Raw genomic sequence first — 19005 nt, 5'->3', positions numbered from 1 at the left:
TATTCCTTACTTTCTTTTTTCCTTACTTTTTCTCCTCTTTGTGCGTCTCGACCTCTTTGTGCGTCTCGACCTCTTTGTGCGTCTCGACCTCTTTGTGCGTCTCGACCTCTTTGTGCGTCTCGACCTCTTTGTGCGTCTCGACCTCTTTGTGCGTCTCGACCTCTTTGTGCGTCTCGACCTCTTTGTGCGTCTCGACCTCTTTGTGCGCCTCGACCTCTTTGTGCGCCTCGACCTCTTTGTGCGCCCCGACCTCTTTGTGCGCCTCAACCTCTTTGTGCGTCTCAACCTCTTTGTGCGTCTCGACCTCTTTGTGCGTCTCGACCTCTGTGCGCCTCGACCTCTTTGTGCGCCTCGACCTCTTTGTGCGTCTCGACCTCTTTGTACGTCTCGACCTCTTTGTGCGTCTCGACCTCTTTGTGCGTCTCGACCTCTTTGTGCGTCTCGACCTCTTTGTGCGTCTCGACCTCTTTGTCTGTGTCTCTCTCTCTGTCTGTGTCTCTCTCTCTCTGTCTCTCTGTCTGTCTCTCTGTCTGTCTCTCCCTCTGTCTCTCCCTCTGTCTCTCTCTCTCTGTCTGTCTCTCTCTCTCTGTCTCTCTCTCTGTGTCTGTCTCTCTCTGTCTGTCTCTGTCTCTCTCCCCCTCTCTCCCTCTCCGTATGTGTGTGTGTGTGTGTCTGTCTGTCTGTCTGTCTCCTATTCGTCTTGCTCCAATGAGGAACAACTGTAGCTGGTGTGCACGTGTGTGTGTTTTGGTTGTTATCTCCATACGCAGGTTTCCGAAGGTGGAACAGAGTCCACTAAGGACTCGAAGTATCCACCTCCGTTTTGGTAAGGGGTCAGGATTCATGGACCAAGCGGTGAAGTTTTCTTGTTACCTGCTCTATGAACATTGTGATAGGTAAATGTGCTTTTCATCCCGGTTTGTGTTTTTACCTCCGCCACCAAAGGTAGATGGATGTTATGTTTTCACACCTGTCTGTTTGTCTGTCTGTCCGTTTGTGAACAGGATATCTCAAAAAGTTATGGACTGATTTGGACGAAACTTGTTGGACAGGTTGTGTATGTGACAAGGAAGAATGGATTCGATTTTGGTGAAGATCCGGATCCGGATCCGGCCTGTCAGTGGATACAAAACATAAAGTGTTCAGCCTGGCGGAGGTGTGCTCTCTACCGATGGGGGGTTATTGAAGCCCTGTGCGGAGCAAGTCCATCTACAGTATGGTAGAAATCCATGTCTGGAACAATAATTTTGTGACGTCATTATTTCCTTCACTTGGGTCTTCAAATGGACTTAATTTACCTGAGAAAACAAGAGGGTTATTTATTTTTCATTAACAGTGCAAACATTTCCAGGTACTTCGTTGAAGGTATTTCGCTCACTTGGTTCCCCCGAGTGGACTCTTGGTAGTTGGTATTCACCGAGACCTGTTTGAAGATCACCTTGAATTTATAAATCATTTCAAAATTTTACAATTTTTTTTTTCTGCCTGGTTTATGCAGATCAATCACCACGTGACCAAGATTATGGTGATAGTCTCATTTAAATCATTCGAGTTGTGAAAGAAAGAAGAATGAATGCATGAATGAATCAACGTTCCAAAACATTTTCATTCTCTAAACTAAACGAACAAACAGCTTTAAAAACTCCACAGGGAGTTAAAAACTAAAGTTAAAACGTCTTCACGAAATAACCAAGAGTTACCGAGGAACTCGGCACGTACCGTACATACCGCACGTACCGTACATACCGTACATAGAGGGTTCATCGTCGGGTGCGTCGACCCTGGACCTGCAGTCTGTCTCTGTGGAAGAAGAAGAACCTCCTGTACCGACCACGTTGCCTCCATCGGAACCTTTTGTGGATCCCGGGGAGTTCGCTCTTCCATCTTCACCGGAGACATCTCGGTTCATGACGTAGCGGAGGATACAGTAGAGTACAGTGTAGTACTGTACAGTACCATGCAGGACGACCCGCTATACAAATGCACGTCAGCGCAGTTTGACATCAAATACCTGACGATCTCCTCACTCGTTACCTGGAAGGAAAAACATCATATTCGCGATTCCCCGTTGGCAGATTCGTCACAAAATGAGAACTTTGGAACCTCGAACTTCGTCTCACCTCACATCGTCGTGCCGAGTGTTGTTTTCCAACAACAGAACCACATTTTTCAGTCGTGCTGACGCACCAATGGTATTTACTATTTATCAATAGATCAGCTCCATGTCCGCCTTTCATTTTTACTAAGTGTACGATTTGATCAAAGCTGAGACATTTAAAAACGAGCAAAGGTACCTGGTGTTGCTGGGCAACGCAGGACACCTCCTCCCTCCCCCCTTCCCCTGTCTCCTCCCCCCTCCCACTCCTCACCATCCCTCGCATCCCTCCTCCCCCCGTCTCCTCTCACACCGCATCTTCTCCTCCTAGAACCCAACGCCATCCGGACTCCCAACTCACACCTTCCCCTCCTTTCTCACCCCAGCCCCACCCCTCCATCACATCCATCCCAGCCCCACCATCACATCCATCCCAGCCCCACCCCTCCATCACATCCATCCCAGCCCCACCCCTCCATCACATCCATCCCAGCCCCACCCCACCATTACATCCATCCCAGCCCCACCCCTCCATCACATCCATCCCAGCCCCACCCCTCCAGCACATCCATCCCAGCCCCACCCCTCCAGCACATCCATCCCAGCCCCACCCCTCCAGCACATCCATCCCAGCCCCACCCCTCCAGCACATCCATCCCAGCCCCACCCCTCCAGCACATCCATCCCAGCCCCGCCCCTCCATCACATCCATCCCAGCCCCACCCCTCCATCACGTCCATCCCAGCCCCACCCCTCCATCACGTCCATCCCAGCCCCACCCCTCCATCACATCCATCCCAGCCCCACCCCTCCATCACATCCATCCCAGCCCCACCCCTCCATCACATCCATCCCAGCCGCACCCCTCCATCACGTCCATCCCAGCCCCACCCCTCCATCACGTCCATCCCAGCCCCACCCCTCCATCACATCCATCACATCCATCCCAGCCCCACCCATCCATCACGTCCATCCCAGCCCCACCCCTCCATCACGTCCATCCCAGCCCCACCCCTCCATCACATCCATCCCACCCCCACCCCTCCATCACATGCATCCCAGCCCCACCCCTCCATCACGTCCATCCCAGCCCCTCCCCTCCATCACATCCATCCCAGCCCCACCCCTCCATCACATCCATCCCAGCCCCACCCCTCCATCACATCCATCCCAGCCCCCCATCCCTCCATCACATCCATCCCAACCCTTCCCTACCGAGTCACACCCACTCTAGCGGAGGTGTGCGCCCTACTGAGTGCTGTTCTAGTTTTTAAAGTGATTCTTCACCATTGGGAGATGGAGCCAAAAACGGTACATAGCAGGTTTATCTCAAAAAGTTATGGACGGATTTGGACGAAACCTGTTGGACAGGTTGTGTGTGTGACAAGGACGATTCGATTCAATTTTGGTGAAGATCCGGATCCGGCTCCAGCTGGTAGAATTTTAAAAGTGATTCTTCACCATTGAGTAATATGGCCAACCAGGTGGAGGTGTGCTCTCGACTGAGCGCCGTTATAGTTTGATGCATGTGTTGAAAATCAAGATTAACCACAAGTGAGAGATGACAGGAGATGACAGGAGATGACAGGAGATGACAGGAGAGGACAGGAGAGGACAGGAGAGGACAGGAGAGGACAGGACAGGACAGGAGAGGACAGGAGAGGACAGAAGAGATGATAGTGCAAAATATACAAACTAAACCCAACATTGGGCTCAGTGAACACATGGTGGTGATTATCGTCAGACAAGGATGTCCGTATCAAGCCGGTTAAAGTGGACAAATGGAATCACATGCTCCAAGATGTCCTGAAAAGGGAGTTTGAAGCTGAAAGACGTTTTTACAAGAAAAGCAACAACAAAATGGACAAAGCATCAACAAACAGTTTTAAAATGCTCATGTGAACGTACACACCGGAAAAGCAGCAAATCTTCAAAATGCCAAAAAGTTTGCTCAGAAATGGCATATCGTCTCATCAGAGAAACATTAGGTTCATTGCATCCCACAACAATCAGAGAAACATTAGGTTTATTGCATCCCACAACAATCAGAGAAACATTAGGTTTATTGCATCCCACAACAATCAGAGAAACATTAGGTTTATTGCATCCCACAACAATCAGAGAAACATTAGGTTTATTGTATCCCACAACAATCAGAGAAACATTAGGTTTATTGCATCCCACAACAATCAGAGAAACATTAGGTTTATTGCATCCCACAACAATCAGAGAAACATTAGGTTTATTGCATCCCACAACAATCTGAGAAACATGAGGTTTATTGCATCCCACAACAATCAGAGAAACATTAGGTTTATTGCATCCCACAACAATCAGAGAAACATTAGGTTTATTGCATCCCACAACAATCTGAGAAACATTAGGTTTATTGCATCCCACAACAATCAGAGAAACGTGAGGTTTATTGCATCCCACAACAATCAGAGAAACATTAGGTTTATTGCATCCCACAACAATCAGAGAAACATGAGGTTTATTGCATCCCACAACAACCAGAGAAACATTAGGTTTATTGCATCCCACAACAATCAGAGAAACATGAGGTTTATTGCATCCCACAACAATCAGAGAAATATTCGGTTTATTGAATCCCACAACAATCAGAGAAACATTAGGTTTATTGCATCCCACAACAATCAGAGAAACATTAGGTTTATTGCATCCTACAACAATCAGAGAAACATTAGGTTTATTGCATCCCACAACAATCAGAGAAACATGAGGTCTATTGCATCCCACAACAATCAGAGAAACATTAGGTTTATTGCATCCCACAACAATCAGAGAAACATTAGGTTTATTGCATCCCACAACAATCAGAGAAACATTAGGTTTATTGCATCCCACAACAATCAGAGAAACATGAGGTTTATTGCATCCCACAACAATCAGAGAAACATTAGGTTTATTGCATCCCACAACAATCAGAGAAACATGAGGTTTATTGCATCCCACAACAATCAGAGAAACATGAGGTTTATTGCATCCCACAACAATCAGAGAAACATGAGGTTTATTGCATCCCACAACAACCAGAGAAACATTAGGTTTATTGCATCCCACAACAATCAGAGAAACATGAGGTTTATTGCATCCCACAACAATCAGAGAAACATTCGGTTTATTGAATCCCACAACAATCAGAGAAACATTAGGTTTATTGCATCCCACAACAATCAGAGAAACATTAGGTTTATTGCATCCTACAACAATCAGAGAAACATTAGGTTTATTGCATCCCACAACAATCAGAGAAACATGAGGTCTATTGCATCCCACAACAATCAGAGAAACATTAGGTTTATTGCATCCCACAACAATCAGAGAAACATTAGGTTTATTGCATCCCACAACAATCAGAGAAACATTAGGTTTATTGCATCCCACAACAATCAGAGAAACATGAGGTTTATTGCATCCCACAACAATCAGAGAAACATTAGGTTTATTGCATCCCACAACAATCAGAGAAACATTAGGTTTATTGCATCCCACAATAATCAGAGAAACATTAGGTTTATTGCATCCCACAACAATCAGAGAAACATTAGGTTTATTGCATCCCACAACAATCAGAGAAACATTAGGTTTATTGCATCCCACAACAATCAGAGAAACATTAGGTTTATTGCATCCCACAACAATCAGAGAAACATTAGGTTTATTGCATCCCACAACAATCAGAGAAACATTAGGTTTATTGCATCCCACAACAATCAGAGAAACATGAGGTTTATTGCATCCCACAACAATCAGAGAAACATTAGGTTTATTGCATCCCACAACAATCAGAGAAACATTAGGTTTATTGCATCCCACAATAATCAGAGAAACATTAGGTTTATTGCATCCCACAACAATCAGAGAAACATGAGGTTTATTGCATCCCACAACAATCAGAGAAACATTAGGTTTATTGCATCCCACAACAATCAGAGAAACATTAGGTTTATTGCATCCCACAACAATCAGAGAAACATGAGGTTTATTGCATCCCACAACAATCAGAGAAACATGAGGTTTATTGCATCCCACAACAACCAGAGAAACATTAGGTTTATTGCATCCCACAACAATCAGAGAAACATGAGGTTTATTGCATCCCACAACAATCAGAGAAACATTCGGTTTATTGAATCCCACAACAATCAGAGAAACATTAGGTTTATTGCATCCCACAACAATCAGAGAAACATTAGGTTTATTGCATCCCACAACAATCAGAGAAACATTAGGTTTATTGCATCCCACAACAATCAGAGAAACATTAGGTTTATTGTATCCCACAACAATCAGAGAAACATTAGGTTTATTGTATCCCACAACAATCAGAGAAACATTAGGTTTATTGCATCCCACAACAATCAGAGAAACATTAGGTTTATTGCATCCCACAACAATCAGAGAAACATTAGGTTTATTGCATCCCACAACAATCTGAGAAACATGAGGTTTATTGCATCCCACAACAATCAGAGAAACATTAGGTTTATTGCATCCCACAACAATCAGAGAAACATTAGGTTTATTGCATCCCACAACAATCTGAGAAACATTAGGTTTATTGCATCCCACAACAATCAGAGAAACATGAGGTTTATTGCATCCCACAACAATCAGAGAAACATGAGGTTTATTGCATCCCACAACAATCAGAGAAACATGAGGTTTATTGCATCCCACAACAACCAGAGAAACATTAGGTTTATTGCATCCCACAACAATCAGAGAAACATGAGGTTTATTGCATCCCACAACAATCAGAGAAACATTCGGTTTATTGAATCCCACAACAATCAGAGAAACATTAGGTTTATTGCATCCCACAACAATCAGAGAAACATTAGGTTTATTGCATCCTACAACAATCAGAGAAACATTAGGTTTATTGCATCCCACAACAATCAGAGAAACATGAGGTCTATTGCATCCCACAACAATCAGAGAAACATTAGGTTTATTGCATCCCACAACAATCAGAGAAACATTAGGTTTATTGCATCCCACAACAATCAGAGAAACATTAGGTTTATTGCATCCCACAACAATCAGAGAAACATGAGGTTTATTGCATCCCACAACAATCAGAGAAACATTAGGTTTATTGCATCCCACAACAATCAGAGAAACATTAGGTCTATTGCATCCAACAACAATCAGAGAAACATAAGGTCTATTGCATCCCACAACAATCAGAGAAACATTAGGTTTATTGTATCCCACAACAATCAGAGAAACATTAGGTTTATTGCATCCCACAACAATCAGAGAAACATTAGGTTTATTGCATCCCACAACAATCAGAGAAACATTAGGTTTATTGCATCCCACAACAATCAGAGAAACATTAGGTTTATTGCATCCCACAACAATCAGAGAAACATTAGGTTTATTGCATCCCACAACAATCAGAGAAACATTAGGTTTATTGCATCCCACAACAATCAGAGAAACATAAGGTTTATTGCATCCCATAACAATCAGAGAAACATTAGGTTTATTGCATCCCACAATAATCAGAGAAACATTAGGTTTATTGCATCCCACAACAATCAGAGAAACATTAGGTTTATTGCATCCCACAATAATCAGAGAAACATTAGGTTTATTGCATCCCACAACAATCAGATCAATTCATGACGGATAAAATTGGTACAACTTCTAAACAACTAATAACTAGGGTATAACATGAAATATAAAATATGAAATAAATATAAAATATAAAATAATAAATATAAAATATAAAATAATAAATATAAAATAATAAATAATAAATAAAAAATAAAAAATAATAAACATAAAATAAGAAACACAAAATATAAATATAAAATATAAATTAATAAATATAAAATATAAAATATAAAATAATAAATATAAAATAATAAATATAAAATAATAAATAATAAATAAAAAATAAAAAATAATAAATATAAAATAAGAAACACAAAATATAAATATAAAATATAAAATAATAAATATAAATATAAAATATAAAATAATAAATATAAAATAATAAAAAAACAAAAAAAAATAATAAATATAAAATAATAAATATAAAATATAATATAACAACACAACAACAACATGCATTTTAAGGCCATTTTCCCTGCAAGAGCGGGGGTTAGCTTTGCGGTCCCCATGACAATCCTCTCCATTTTGCCCTATTTTCTGCATCTCTCCTTGTTAGTCTTGCCCGCATTTCTTCTTCCACCGTCCCTAGCCAAGTCTTTCTCAGTCTTCCCTGTCCTCTACTTCCTTCTACATTCATTTCCATCACTCTTCTCAACCAGTCACTTGCATCCTTCCTCAACACATGACCAAACCATCTCAACCTGTTCCTCTTCACAGCATCAATCACAGGCTCTATTCCCATCATCTTTCACAATTCATCATTTGTCTTCCTCTCTCTCAGCGACACTCCGCACATCCACCGAACCATTCGCATTTCCACCCTTTCCAGCCTTCGTTGCTGCTCTACATTCATGACCCATGTCTCGCTCCCATAAATCATAACACTTCTCACACATGCAGCATACACCTTTCCCTTCAGCCTCAACGACACTCCCCTCCCCATCAGCACGCCACTCAGTTCCCGAAACTTCTTCCATGCACATCTCACTCCAGCAACCGTTGCCGAGTCTGATCCACCTTCTCCATTCAGCATGTCTCCAAGATAGCAAAATGTTTTCACACCTTCCAGCTTCACGCCGTCTCTAAGATCCAACTCAACATTTCCTCCATGTGCAGCTCCCTCTGTGCACACCTTACATTTGAATGTAGCTGCCACACTGGTTAATGACCCTCTCAGACCACTACATTTTTGATGAACCCACTCAGCGCACATTGTACATTGAATGGAGTTCACTCCGACACCCTTCCTGCACACAGCACAGGGCCACTTCCCAGTTCTTTCCACCTCACCACATGCTTTACCACTTGCTATCACCTTCGTCTTTCCTATATTCACCTTCAGACCTTTTGTCTCCATACTTTCCTTCCACTTGTTCATCTTTTCCTCCAGTCCATCCATACTTTCCGCAATCAACACCAGATCATCTGCATAGAACAACTCCCACGGTAAACCCTCCTTTACGGTCTGAGCCAGCACCTCCATCACAGCTACAAATAGTAGTGGACTTAGTACCGACCCCTGATGCACTCCCACCTTCACCTCAAACTCACCACTGTTCCCGTCCTTCGTCCTTACAGCTGTGCGTGCTCTTTTGTACATTGCCATCACAACTCTGATCAACCATTCCTCCACTTCTAACTTCCTCAATGCCCATGTCAATACTTTGCGTGGAACCCTATCGAATGCTTTCTCCAGATCAACAAACCCAAGAAACAACTTCTTCCTCTTCTCCATGTACTTCTCCTGCAACTGCCTCACAATAAAGAGCGCGTCTGTCGTTCCTCTTCCTGGCATAAATCCAAACTGCATTTCATCGATCTTCACCTTCTTCCTTATCCTCCTCTCCAACACCCTTTCCAATACCTTCATTCCATGCTCCAATAACTTTATCGCTCGGTACGAGCCACACTCCAGAGGGTCACCTTTCCCCTTGTATAGAGGGACGAGGGTACTCGGTTCCCAATCCACTGGAATGCGGCCTTCTTTCACCACCAGATTACTGATCTCTGTCATTCTCTTCACACCCCAACTTCCTGCTGCCTTCAACATATCTCCCACAACTCCCGTCGGCCCTCCTGCTTTTCTCCTCTTCATTGCTTTTATCGCTTCCTCAACTTCCTTCTCAGTTATCTTCTCTGCCGGTCCTAAAACTGGGTTACTCTCCATGTTGCCATCCCATTCATTCTCTGTATTCAACAGCATTTCCATATATCTTTTCCATCTTCCTTTAATTCCATCTGGGTCCACAACGATTTGTCCCACTTCATCCTTCAAGCAACTCACCCCCATCACATCACACCTCTCTTTCTCTATCTGCTTTGCAATCCTGAATACCGCTCTCTGACCCTCTTCCGAATCCAAGCGTTCTCCGAACATTTTCCAGTTCACTGGTAATTCCCTATTTGTCGTAAAAAGGCGATAAAAAGGGTTGGCGGCAGGAAGGGCATCCGGCCGTAAAACATTGCTTCAAAAAGGGGACCGAAAACCAACAACAACCACGTTGCCCGAAAAAGGCCAACCCCCGCTTGTGGGGAAAAATGGCCTCTAAAGGTGGTTTATTTATTTATTTATTTATTGCTTTTATCGCTTCCTCAACTTCCTTCTCAGTTATCTTCTCTGCCGGTCCTAAAACTGGGTTACTCTCTATGTTGCCATCCCATTCATTCTCTGTATTCAACAGCATTTCCATATATCTTTTCCATCTTCCTTTAATTCCATCTGGATCCACAACGATTTGTCCCACTTCATCCTTCAAGCAACACACCCCCATCACATCACACCTCTCTTTCGCTATCTGCTTTGCAATCCTGAATACCGCTCTCTGACCCTCTTCCGAATCCAAGCGTTCTCCGAACATTTTCCTACATGTCTCCTGCGCCTTTGCTACCTCTTTCTTTGCAGCCTTCTTGGCTGCCTTATAACTTTCATGCTGTGCTTTTTCTGCTCCCGTACCCTTCGCCTTCTGCCACTCCTTGAACTTCTTCCTCTTCTCGTCAATCCTCTTTCCAACTTCATCATCCCACCACCATGTTTCCGAGTGCCTCGATGGTCCTTTTGTCCATCCACCTACCTCACCAACGGCTCCCAACAGACTATCTTTCATTGACATCCAACCACGTTCAAGCTCAACCACATCATCCTCGACCCGACTCAGCCTCTCTTTTAATGCCTCCCTTACTGTCACCTCTTTCAACCTGCACACCTTCATTCTCGGTTGGTACTTCACCCGCCGAGCTCTCCTCGCACCTTTCACCCTTATGTCGCAGACAACCAATGTCGCAATTAAAATATAATGTAAAAATAACAAAAAATAAAAATAACCATGATAAATAATAAATAAAAATAAATAAAAATAATCTATATATATAAAACACAGTTTGTGTGTGTGTGTGTGTGTGTGTGTGTGTGTGTGTGTGTGTGTGTGTGTGTGTGTGTGTAATGTTACCGATAGACTCCTAAACGGAGAGGCTTACGTGCTTGATATTTGGCATAGACATGGCCATTGAGCCTGGGATGAACATGGCCGAACTCAAAATATTTGACGATCCATATTTTTTATTCATATTTACCTCAGCGCATTTCAGCGAAGTACCCGCTAATCTCAGCCGGTGCCAGAGCAGCTCGCTGATTCGCTCAGAGCGATCACGTGATGTTCCATTTCGGCCGCCAGACTGATTCGCTCAGAGCGATCACGTGATGTTCCATCCCGTCACACGTCACACGTTTTTTCACCTTTTATGCGATCGTGTTTTGTATCGATTTTGTGCGATATGAATTAAATGTCTTTGAAACAGCTGTGAAACGTCTTTCCACAACCCTTCCGTAACCGATTGGAGCAGTTTATTGCCGCACAAAACGAGATCCGCGAAGCGAGTTGGTCGAGTCGTGCTGACAAAGATGGCGACACGGCGGCTTCACTTTTCACGGAGTATGAGCGTTCTATATCTATCTATAATTCCATTAATCTCTGTGTGTATGTGTGTATGTGTGTTTGTATGTGTGTATGTGTGTATGTTTGTCTGTGACCGCTGTTTCTCGACAACTACCGGTCCGATATACTTGAAACTTGCCAGGTATATTGCTGGGGACCCGAGGATGTGCCTTTTCAAGGTTTGAAATTAATCGGACAAGTAGTTACCGAGCTATGGCGATTTCTTTACCAAACACCGCAAGCCGTTCGCTTTGGACCAAACCATTTCGTGTAAATAGAGGGGGGGGTTCTGTGGTCGTTGCGAATGGACCAAACCATTCATGTAAATAGAGGGGGGGGGGTTCTGTGGTCGTTACTGCCACGTGGTTTCAAAGTTTTTTTTTGTTGTTGTTGTTTGCACGCATGTTTTTTTGCACCCACGTACGGGCACGCCCTAGGATGTTTACACACACACACCCCTACACAAATTTTTTTTTTTTTTTTTTTTTGGCAAGGAACGGGCACCCACGTACGGGCACGTCCTAGCTTATATATAGTACGGGCATGCCCTAGTATTTTCAATTCAGTGCGCCCGTGATTTGTGGCATAGACATGACCATTGGGCCTTCACAGTGTAATTTGTGCGAGGCTTTTGTCCGAGTGAGCTTGAGTCGAGAGGGCGAATGTACGGGTTGGGAATGTACGGGTCTCCCTTCCCCCGCCCGGCAACGCCGGTACTGGAGGACGTCACAGGATCGGTGAGTCTCCAAAATCCGCTTCGTGCTGTTGCGAATATGCAGGACTATGTCCGATTGTTGTGCTGCTCTCCGACCATGAGAACTGCAACGTCATTGTTGACTGGCCATCCCCTTCCCTCCCCCTTCCCCCTCCCCCCTCCATCCCCCCTTCTCTTCCCCCTACCCCCTCCACCCTACCCTTCCCCTTCTCCCCGACCCCTCCCCCCTTCCCCCCCCATTCTCCCCTCCCCCTCCCTTTTCCCCCTCCCCCTCCCTTTCCCCCCTCCCCCTCCCTTTTCCCCCTCCCCCTCCCCCTCCCCCTCCCTTTTCCCCCTCCCCCTCCCCCTCCCTTTTCCCCTCCCCCTCCCTTTTCCCCCTCCTCCCTTTTCCCCCTCCCCCTCCCTTTTCCCCCTCCCCCTCCCTTTTCCCCCTCCCCCTCCCTTTTCCCCCTCCCCCTCCCCTTCCCTTTTCCCCCTCCCCTTCCCTTTTCCCCCTCCCCCTCCATTCTTCCCCTCCCCCTCCCTTTTCCCCCTCCCCTTCCCTTTCCCCTCCCCCTCCATTTTTCCCCTCCCCCTCCCTTTTCCCCCTCCCCTTCCCTTTTCCCCCTCCCCCTCCCTTTTCCCCCTCCCCCTCCCTTTTCCCCCTCCCTTTTCCCCCTCCCTTTTCCCCCTCCCTTTTCCCCCTCCCCCTCCCTTTGTCTCTCCCCCTCCCCCTCCCTTTGTCTCTCCCCCTCCCCCTCCCTTTCCCCATCCCTTTCCCCCTCCCTTTCCCCCTCCCCCCTCCCCCTTCCCCCCCCTTCCCCCTTCCCCCCCCCTTCCCCCTTCCCCCTCCCCTTCTCCCCTCCCTCCCCTCCCCCTCCCCCATCCCCTCCCCTCCCCCTCCCCCATCCCCTCCCCCCTCCCACCACTCCCCCTCCCCCGCCCGGCAACGCCGGTACTGGAGGACATCACAGGATCGGTGAGTCTCCAAAATCCGCTTCGTGCTGTTGCGAATATGCAGGACTAGTCCGATTGTTGTGCTGCTCTCCGACCATGAGAACTGCAACGTCATTGTTGACTGGCCATCCCCTTCCCTCCCCCTTCCCCCTCCCCCCTTCCCTTCCCCCTCCACCCTACCCCCTCCACCCTACCCCCTCCCCTCCCCACCCCCCCCCTCCCCTCCCCTCCCCCTCCCCCACCCCTCCCCTCCCCCTCCCCCACCCCACCCCTCCCCCTCCCCCTCCCCTCCCCCACCCCCTCCCCCACCCCTCCCCTCCCCCCTCCCCACCCCTCCCCCCCCTCCCCCTCCCCTCCCCCCTCCCCCCCTCCCCCTCCCCTCCCCCCTCCCCCTCCCCCTCCCCCCTCCCCCTCCCTGCCCCCTCCCCCCTTCCCCTCCCCTCCCCCTCCCCCCTTCCCCTCCCCTCCCCCCTCCCCCCTTCCCCTCCCCCTCCATTTTCCCCCTCCCCTTCTCCCCTCCCCCTCCATTTTCCCCCTCCCCCTCCCTTTTCCTCTCCCCCCTCCCCCTCCCTTTTCCTCTCCCCCTCCCTTTCCTCTCCCCCTCCCCTCCCTTTCCCCCTCCCCCCTCCCTTTCCCCCTCCCCTTCCCCCTCCCCCCACCCTTTCCCCCTCCCCTTCCCCCTCCCCCTCCCTTTCCCCCTCCCCCCTCCCTTTCCCCCTCCCCCCTCCCTTTCCCCCTCCCCCCTCCCTTTCCCCCTCCCCCTCCCCCCTCCCTTTCCCCCCCTCCCCCCTCCCTTTCCCCCCCTCCCCCTCCCTTTCGCCCTCCCCCTCCCTTTCCCCCTCCCCCTCCCCCTCCCTTTCCCCCTCCCCCTCCCTTTCCCCCTCCCCCCTCCCCCTCCCTTTCCCCCTCCCCCTCCCCCTCCCTTTCCCCCTCCCCCTCCCTTTCCCCCTCCCCCTCCCTTTCCCCCTCCCCCCTCCCCTCCCCCTCCACCCTACCCTCTCCACCCTACCCCTCCCCTTCCCCCCCCGTTCCCCTCCCCCTCCCCCCCGTTCCCCTCCCCCTCCCCCCCGTTCCCCTCTCCCTCCCCCTCCCCTCACCTCCCTCCTCCCACCCCTCCCCTCCCTCCTCCCACCCCTCCCCTCCCTCCTCCCACCCCTCCCCCTCCCCCCTCCCATCCCCTCCCTCTCCCATCCCCTCCCCCTCCCCTCCCATCCCCTCCCCCTCCCCCTCCCATCCCCTCCCCCTCCCCCTCCCATCCCCTCCCCCCTCCCATCCCCTCCCCCTCCCCATCCCCTCACCCCTCCCCTCCCCATCCCCTCACCCCTCCCCTCCCCTCCCCTCCCTCACCCTCCCCTCCCTCACCCTCCCCCCTCTCACCCTCCCCCCTCCCCTCCCTCACCTCCCCCCTCCCCTCCCTCACCCTCCCCCCTCCCCTCCCTCACCCTCCCCCCTCCCCTCCCTCACCCTCCCCCCTCCCATCTCTCACCCTCCAATCCCTCACCCTCCCCATCCCCCCCTCTTCCCTCTCCCCTCTTCCTCTTCCCTCTCCCCTCCCCCCTTCCCCTCCCCTCCCCCTCCCCCCTTCCCCTTCCCCCTCCCCCTCCCCCTTCCCCCTTCCCCCTCCCCCCTTCCCCCCTTCCCCCCCTCCCCCTTCCCCCTCCCCCCTTCCCCCCTTCCCCCCCTCCCCCTTCCCCCCTTCCCCCCTCCCCCTTCCCCCCTTCCCCCTCCCCCTTCCCCCCTTCCCCCCTCCCCCTTCCCCCCTTTCCCCCTCCCCCTTCCCCCTCCCCTTCCCCCCTTCCCCCCTTTCCCCTCCCCCTTCTCCCTCCCCCCTTCTCCCTCCCCCTTCCCCCTTCCCCCTCCCCCTCCCCCCTTCCCCCTCCCCCCTTCCCCCTCCCCCCTTCCCCCTCCCCCCTTCCCCCTCCCCCCTTCCCCCTCCCTCCTCCCTCCTACCCTCCCTCCTCCCTCCTCCCCTCCTCCCCTCCTCCCCTCCTCCCCTCCCCCCTCCTCCCCTCCCCCCTCCCCCCTCTCCCCTCCCCCCTCTCCCCCCTCCCCCCTCCCCCCTCTCCCCCCTCCCCCCTCTCCTCCCCTCCCCCCTCTCCTCCCCTCCCCCCTCTCCTCCCCTCCCCCCTCTCCTCCCCTCCCCATCCCCCCCTCTCATCCCTCACCCTCCCCATCCCCCCCTCTTCTCCCCTCTGCCCCTCTCCCTCCCACTCTTCTCCCCTCCCCCCCGTTCCCCTCCCCTCCCCTCCCCTCCCCCGCCCGGCAATGCCGGGTACTTCTGCTAGTAATAAATAAAATAATAAAAATGAATATTAAAAATAAAATAATAATAATAAATAATAATAATAAAAAATAATAATAAATAATATTAAAAATAATAAAAATAAAAATAACTAAAATATAAAATATAAATATAAAATATAAAACATTAAATAATAACTAATAACTCATAACTAGGGTAATAAATAACTAATAACCCTAACCCTTCTTTCCTGAACTGAATAACTACCTACTTCTCCATCCCCCTCCTTAAACATCGTATCCTTCCTATTTCTCTTTTCCCCTTTATCTTTTTTCTCCTGCCATCTTTACCTTTTTCCATAACTCCTCCCATACTATCCTTTCTTTCTTTAATTTCCGTCATTTTGATTTTCCCAAATTTGCTCACCCATTCCTTTGTGCATATGTAATAAATAGATAGGTCTGAAGGCCACGTGCAGCCACATTGCCAAAAGAGACAAAGACTAGACAGACACGGTGTGAATGAATCTTTAAGAATGAAAACGGAACAACCGGAATAGTCAAAAGGAGACCATTTTACAAATTTTACAACAGGTTACCATCAACCAGTTAATATTTAAATAAATCTCAACATGTGAACAAATCAATTACAGTTCAACATGTCCGACGAGGTTACTAAATATTAACAGCACAGTGTTCGACAATCTAGAGACCATGTCGTGCGTCATTCGATTTAATGAAGCATAACAGGTGTAAAACATTTGTCAAACAGCAAAGAAAGGCAACACGCCTAACAGCAGTTGTCGACAACAGAGATGTCTAACAATAACAACAAATGTAAACTCAAACAACACGAGTCTAACTCTAACAGAGATGTCTAACAATAATAACAGTTCTAAACTCTAACAACACTAGTCTAACCTTAACAGAGGTGTCCAACAATAACAACAGTTCTAAACTCTAACAACACTAGTCTAACCGTAACAGAGATGTCTAACAATAACTACAGGTGTAAACTCTAACAACACCAGTCTAACCTTAACAGAGATGTCCAACAATAACAACAGTTCTAAACTCTAACAACACTAGTCTAACCCTAACAGAGATGTCTAACAATGATGTTATGTCTGGGGGTAAAGCAATATCTAGAGCCAGATAGATCTGTGTAGGTAGGTATTCGACTGTCGCGATAGGGAATCTACCTTGTAATAAGTTCTGTGTAGTCCGGTTTGGCGGGTTAAGATGTATACCTGTGAACATACCTGGATGTTCGAGTGTTAAATAGTTAGGGATTAAAGATAAATCCCTGTGCGTCAAACCTGGTAGTCAAACCTTTGTCCCTTCTGGCAATGCACACCAACATGGACATTTAGACAGGCCCTTAGCGCAACATTAAATAATTCCCTTCCCTGACAAGGAATTCGGAAGAGAACAGGCAAAAGGAAACCAGGCCAGGACACCGCCGATGATGGCCGCCGCCAACTACACCTCCGGCAGGCCTAGGAACATTGAGTAGCACGTGCTATGATCATGCTACACGCTACGAGCTATCACCACACTACGGTCCTGTGATTGGTCAGCGCGCTAGGCGCGGACCTCCAGCCAACGAGTGCGAGAGGCGCGAAGCTGGAAGGTTCGGTGGAAGTCACTGGTTGGTAGCGCGCCAAGGCTGACGTCACCGGCAAGGTTATATCGGCGCGCGCCGAACGACATTTTGGGAGAGCACATCCGGTTCTTGTTTGCGCAGCCCTTCCTCTTGGACATCTGGCGCTTCATCTTGCGCAGCACGCTCTCTTCGTCTTGGCAGACCGATCGTGAGTGGAGATCGACCCTGTGTGGAGATCGCTGGTGGTGCTTTGGGCCGCATGGTGCTTTTGGGGCATTGGACGCGTGGTGCTCGGTGCTTTGGAGCTTGGTGCACGGACCTCGTGAGCGACGAGAGGCTTGGAGCGGGGCCTGGTGGCACGCGAGCGGGGCTGAGCGGGGCCGTGTTACACTGCAAGACTACGGACAGATAAGACTGCACACTCCATGACATTTACATTACATAACGAACGTTTTTCTTTTGGTTATTCATCTTCCTGTGTGGCGTATTTGAAGTCTGGTGTGTGGGATCCCAATTTAGGACTTTGATTTAGTATCGTGTTTTCCTGTCCCTACCATTTATTACAATAAACCCTTGTATTATTTTCCATTCCCCACAAATCTTGTGTCCGGTTGAGTTAGTTCGCCTTCCACAGCTACACGCTCCCGCTTCTTTCTCTTCACTTCTTCCTCCCCGCGTTTCATAGCAAAATCCGTGTTCGGTCGTCGCCTCCAATTAAATCCGTTAGGTCCATCCGCGAGCCCTAGTATTAACCGAAGGGTCGGCGCGACAATAACAACAGGTGTAAACTCTAACAACACTAGTCTAACCCTAACAAAGATGTCTAACAATAACTACAGGTGTAAACTCTAACAACAATAGTCTAACCCGAACAGGTTTGAAAAAGGAAGTTTACCAACCACCTGTTGTCCCCTGTTCATGTAACCGACAGGTGCATTCCCAAGATATCAGGGAATTATTTCATTAAATACCGGAACTTGTACCTGGCTCGAATACGTCATTTCCTAAAGAATGAGCAACCAATACAAGGAGAACATGGAATAACTCTACAGGTGTAACATGGAATAACTCTTCAACGCAGAGACGAAATCCAAATCCAATGCTGATATCCCAGGTAATGGCGTCTTCTCGGCTTTAGTTGTGTTCGCTGGTTTTTAATTTCGCCATTTTCATCATTTGGTCAGGTGTACGACTCATCACTGGTGTAACAGGAGTATGACTTTCTTTGTCCCTTCGCATAATCTAGTGTTAAGAGGATCTACGATGTCGCTGTCATTGGTCATTGATCATTTTCCCTTCGGGTCCAAATAAAATGTGGAAATCAGGAAATCGAAGAGACCACCTCATTGGTTCTTCCAAATGAAGTTCGTAGAACATTCTACTCGGTTCCGAACCTGGGAGTAAGTGCTCAACCTTGTCACGTGCAACGTTTCGTCCATTCCACGCAGACTTCTTTGGGCCTTTCAGCTTTCCAAAGCAAGATTTATTTGGTCTCATTTACATCTTGACTTCCGGATTGTTCTATTTTACTTCCGGTTGTTTCCCGCTCGTTTTCCAATTTAATTTGTATTTTTTGGGGGTTTCTTTTTTTGGGTTTTGCTCTTCGGTTCCACTTCCTGTCCTGTTCTGTTTCTCCCATTTCCTTTCCTCTTTGGTGTTTTCCTTTCAAATGTCTGTTTCTGTGGTGGTGTTTGATTTCCGGTTGGGAGACCTGATAATTAGTCGCTTGGAAAAACCTAGTACTTTCACTTGAATGGAACAAAACTTTGGCGAAAATTTCTTTGATCCGTTTGTTGTTTTCTGTCCAATTGAGTCGCATCCTTTCTTT

The 19005-nt window shown here is 48.1% G+C and overlaps 1 protein-coding gene across 2 annotated transcripts in view; it reads right to left on the bottom strand.

Moving 5' to 3' along the window:
* The window catches only part of LOC137427290 (uncharacterized), a 37209-nt gene extending 35195 nt beyond the window's left edge, over positions 1 to 2014 (bottom strand). For both annotated transcript variants that reach the window (XM_078778461.1, XM_078778462.1), the window contains exon 1: positions 1747 to 2014. In XM_078778461.1, coding sequence (XP_078634587.1) covers positions 1747 to 1909 — 163 coding nt within the window. In that variant the 5' untranslated portion in view covers positions 1910 to 2014. The remainder of the gene's footprint in view (positions 1 to 1746) is intronic.
* Between the last annotated feature and the right edge of the window lie 16991 nt (positions 2015 to 19005).

Source organism: Myxine glutinosa, chromosome 5 (assembly GCF_964187855.1).
Source record: "Myxine glutinosa chromosome 5, kmMyxGlut1.1, whole genome shotgun sequence".
Classification (NCBI taxonomy): domain Eukaryota; kingdom Metazoa; phylum Chordata; class Myxini; order Myxiniformes; family Myxinidae; genus Myxine; species Myxine glutinosa.
The sequence above is the reverse complement of the archived record's forward strand: the minus strand, read 5'-3'. Positions and strand labels throughout refer to the sequence as shown.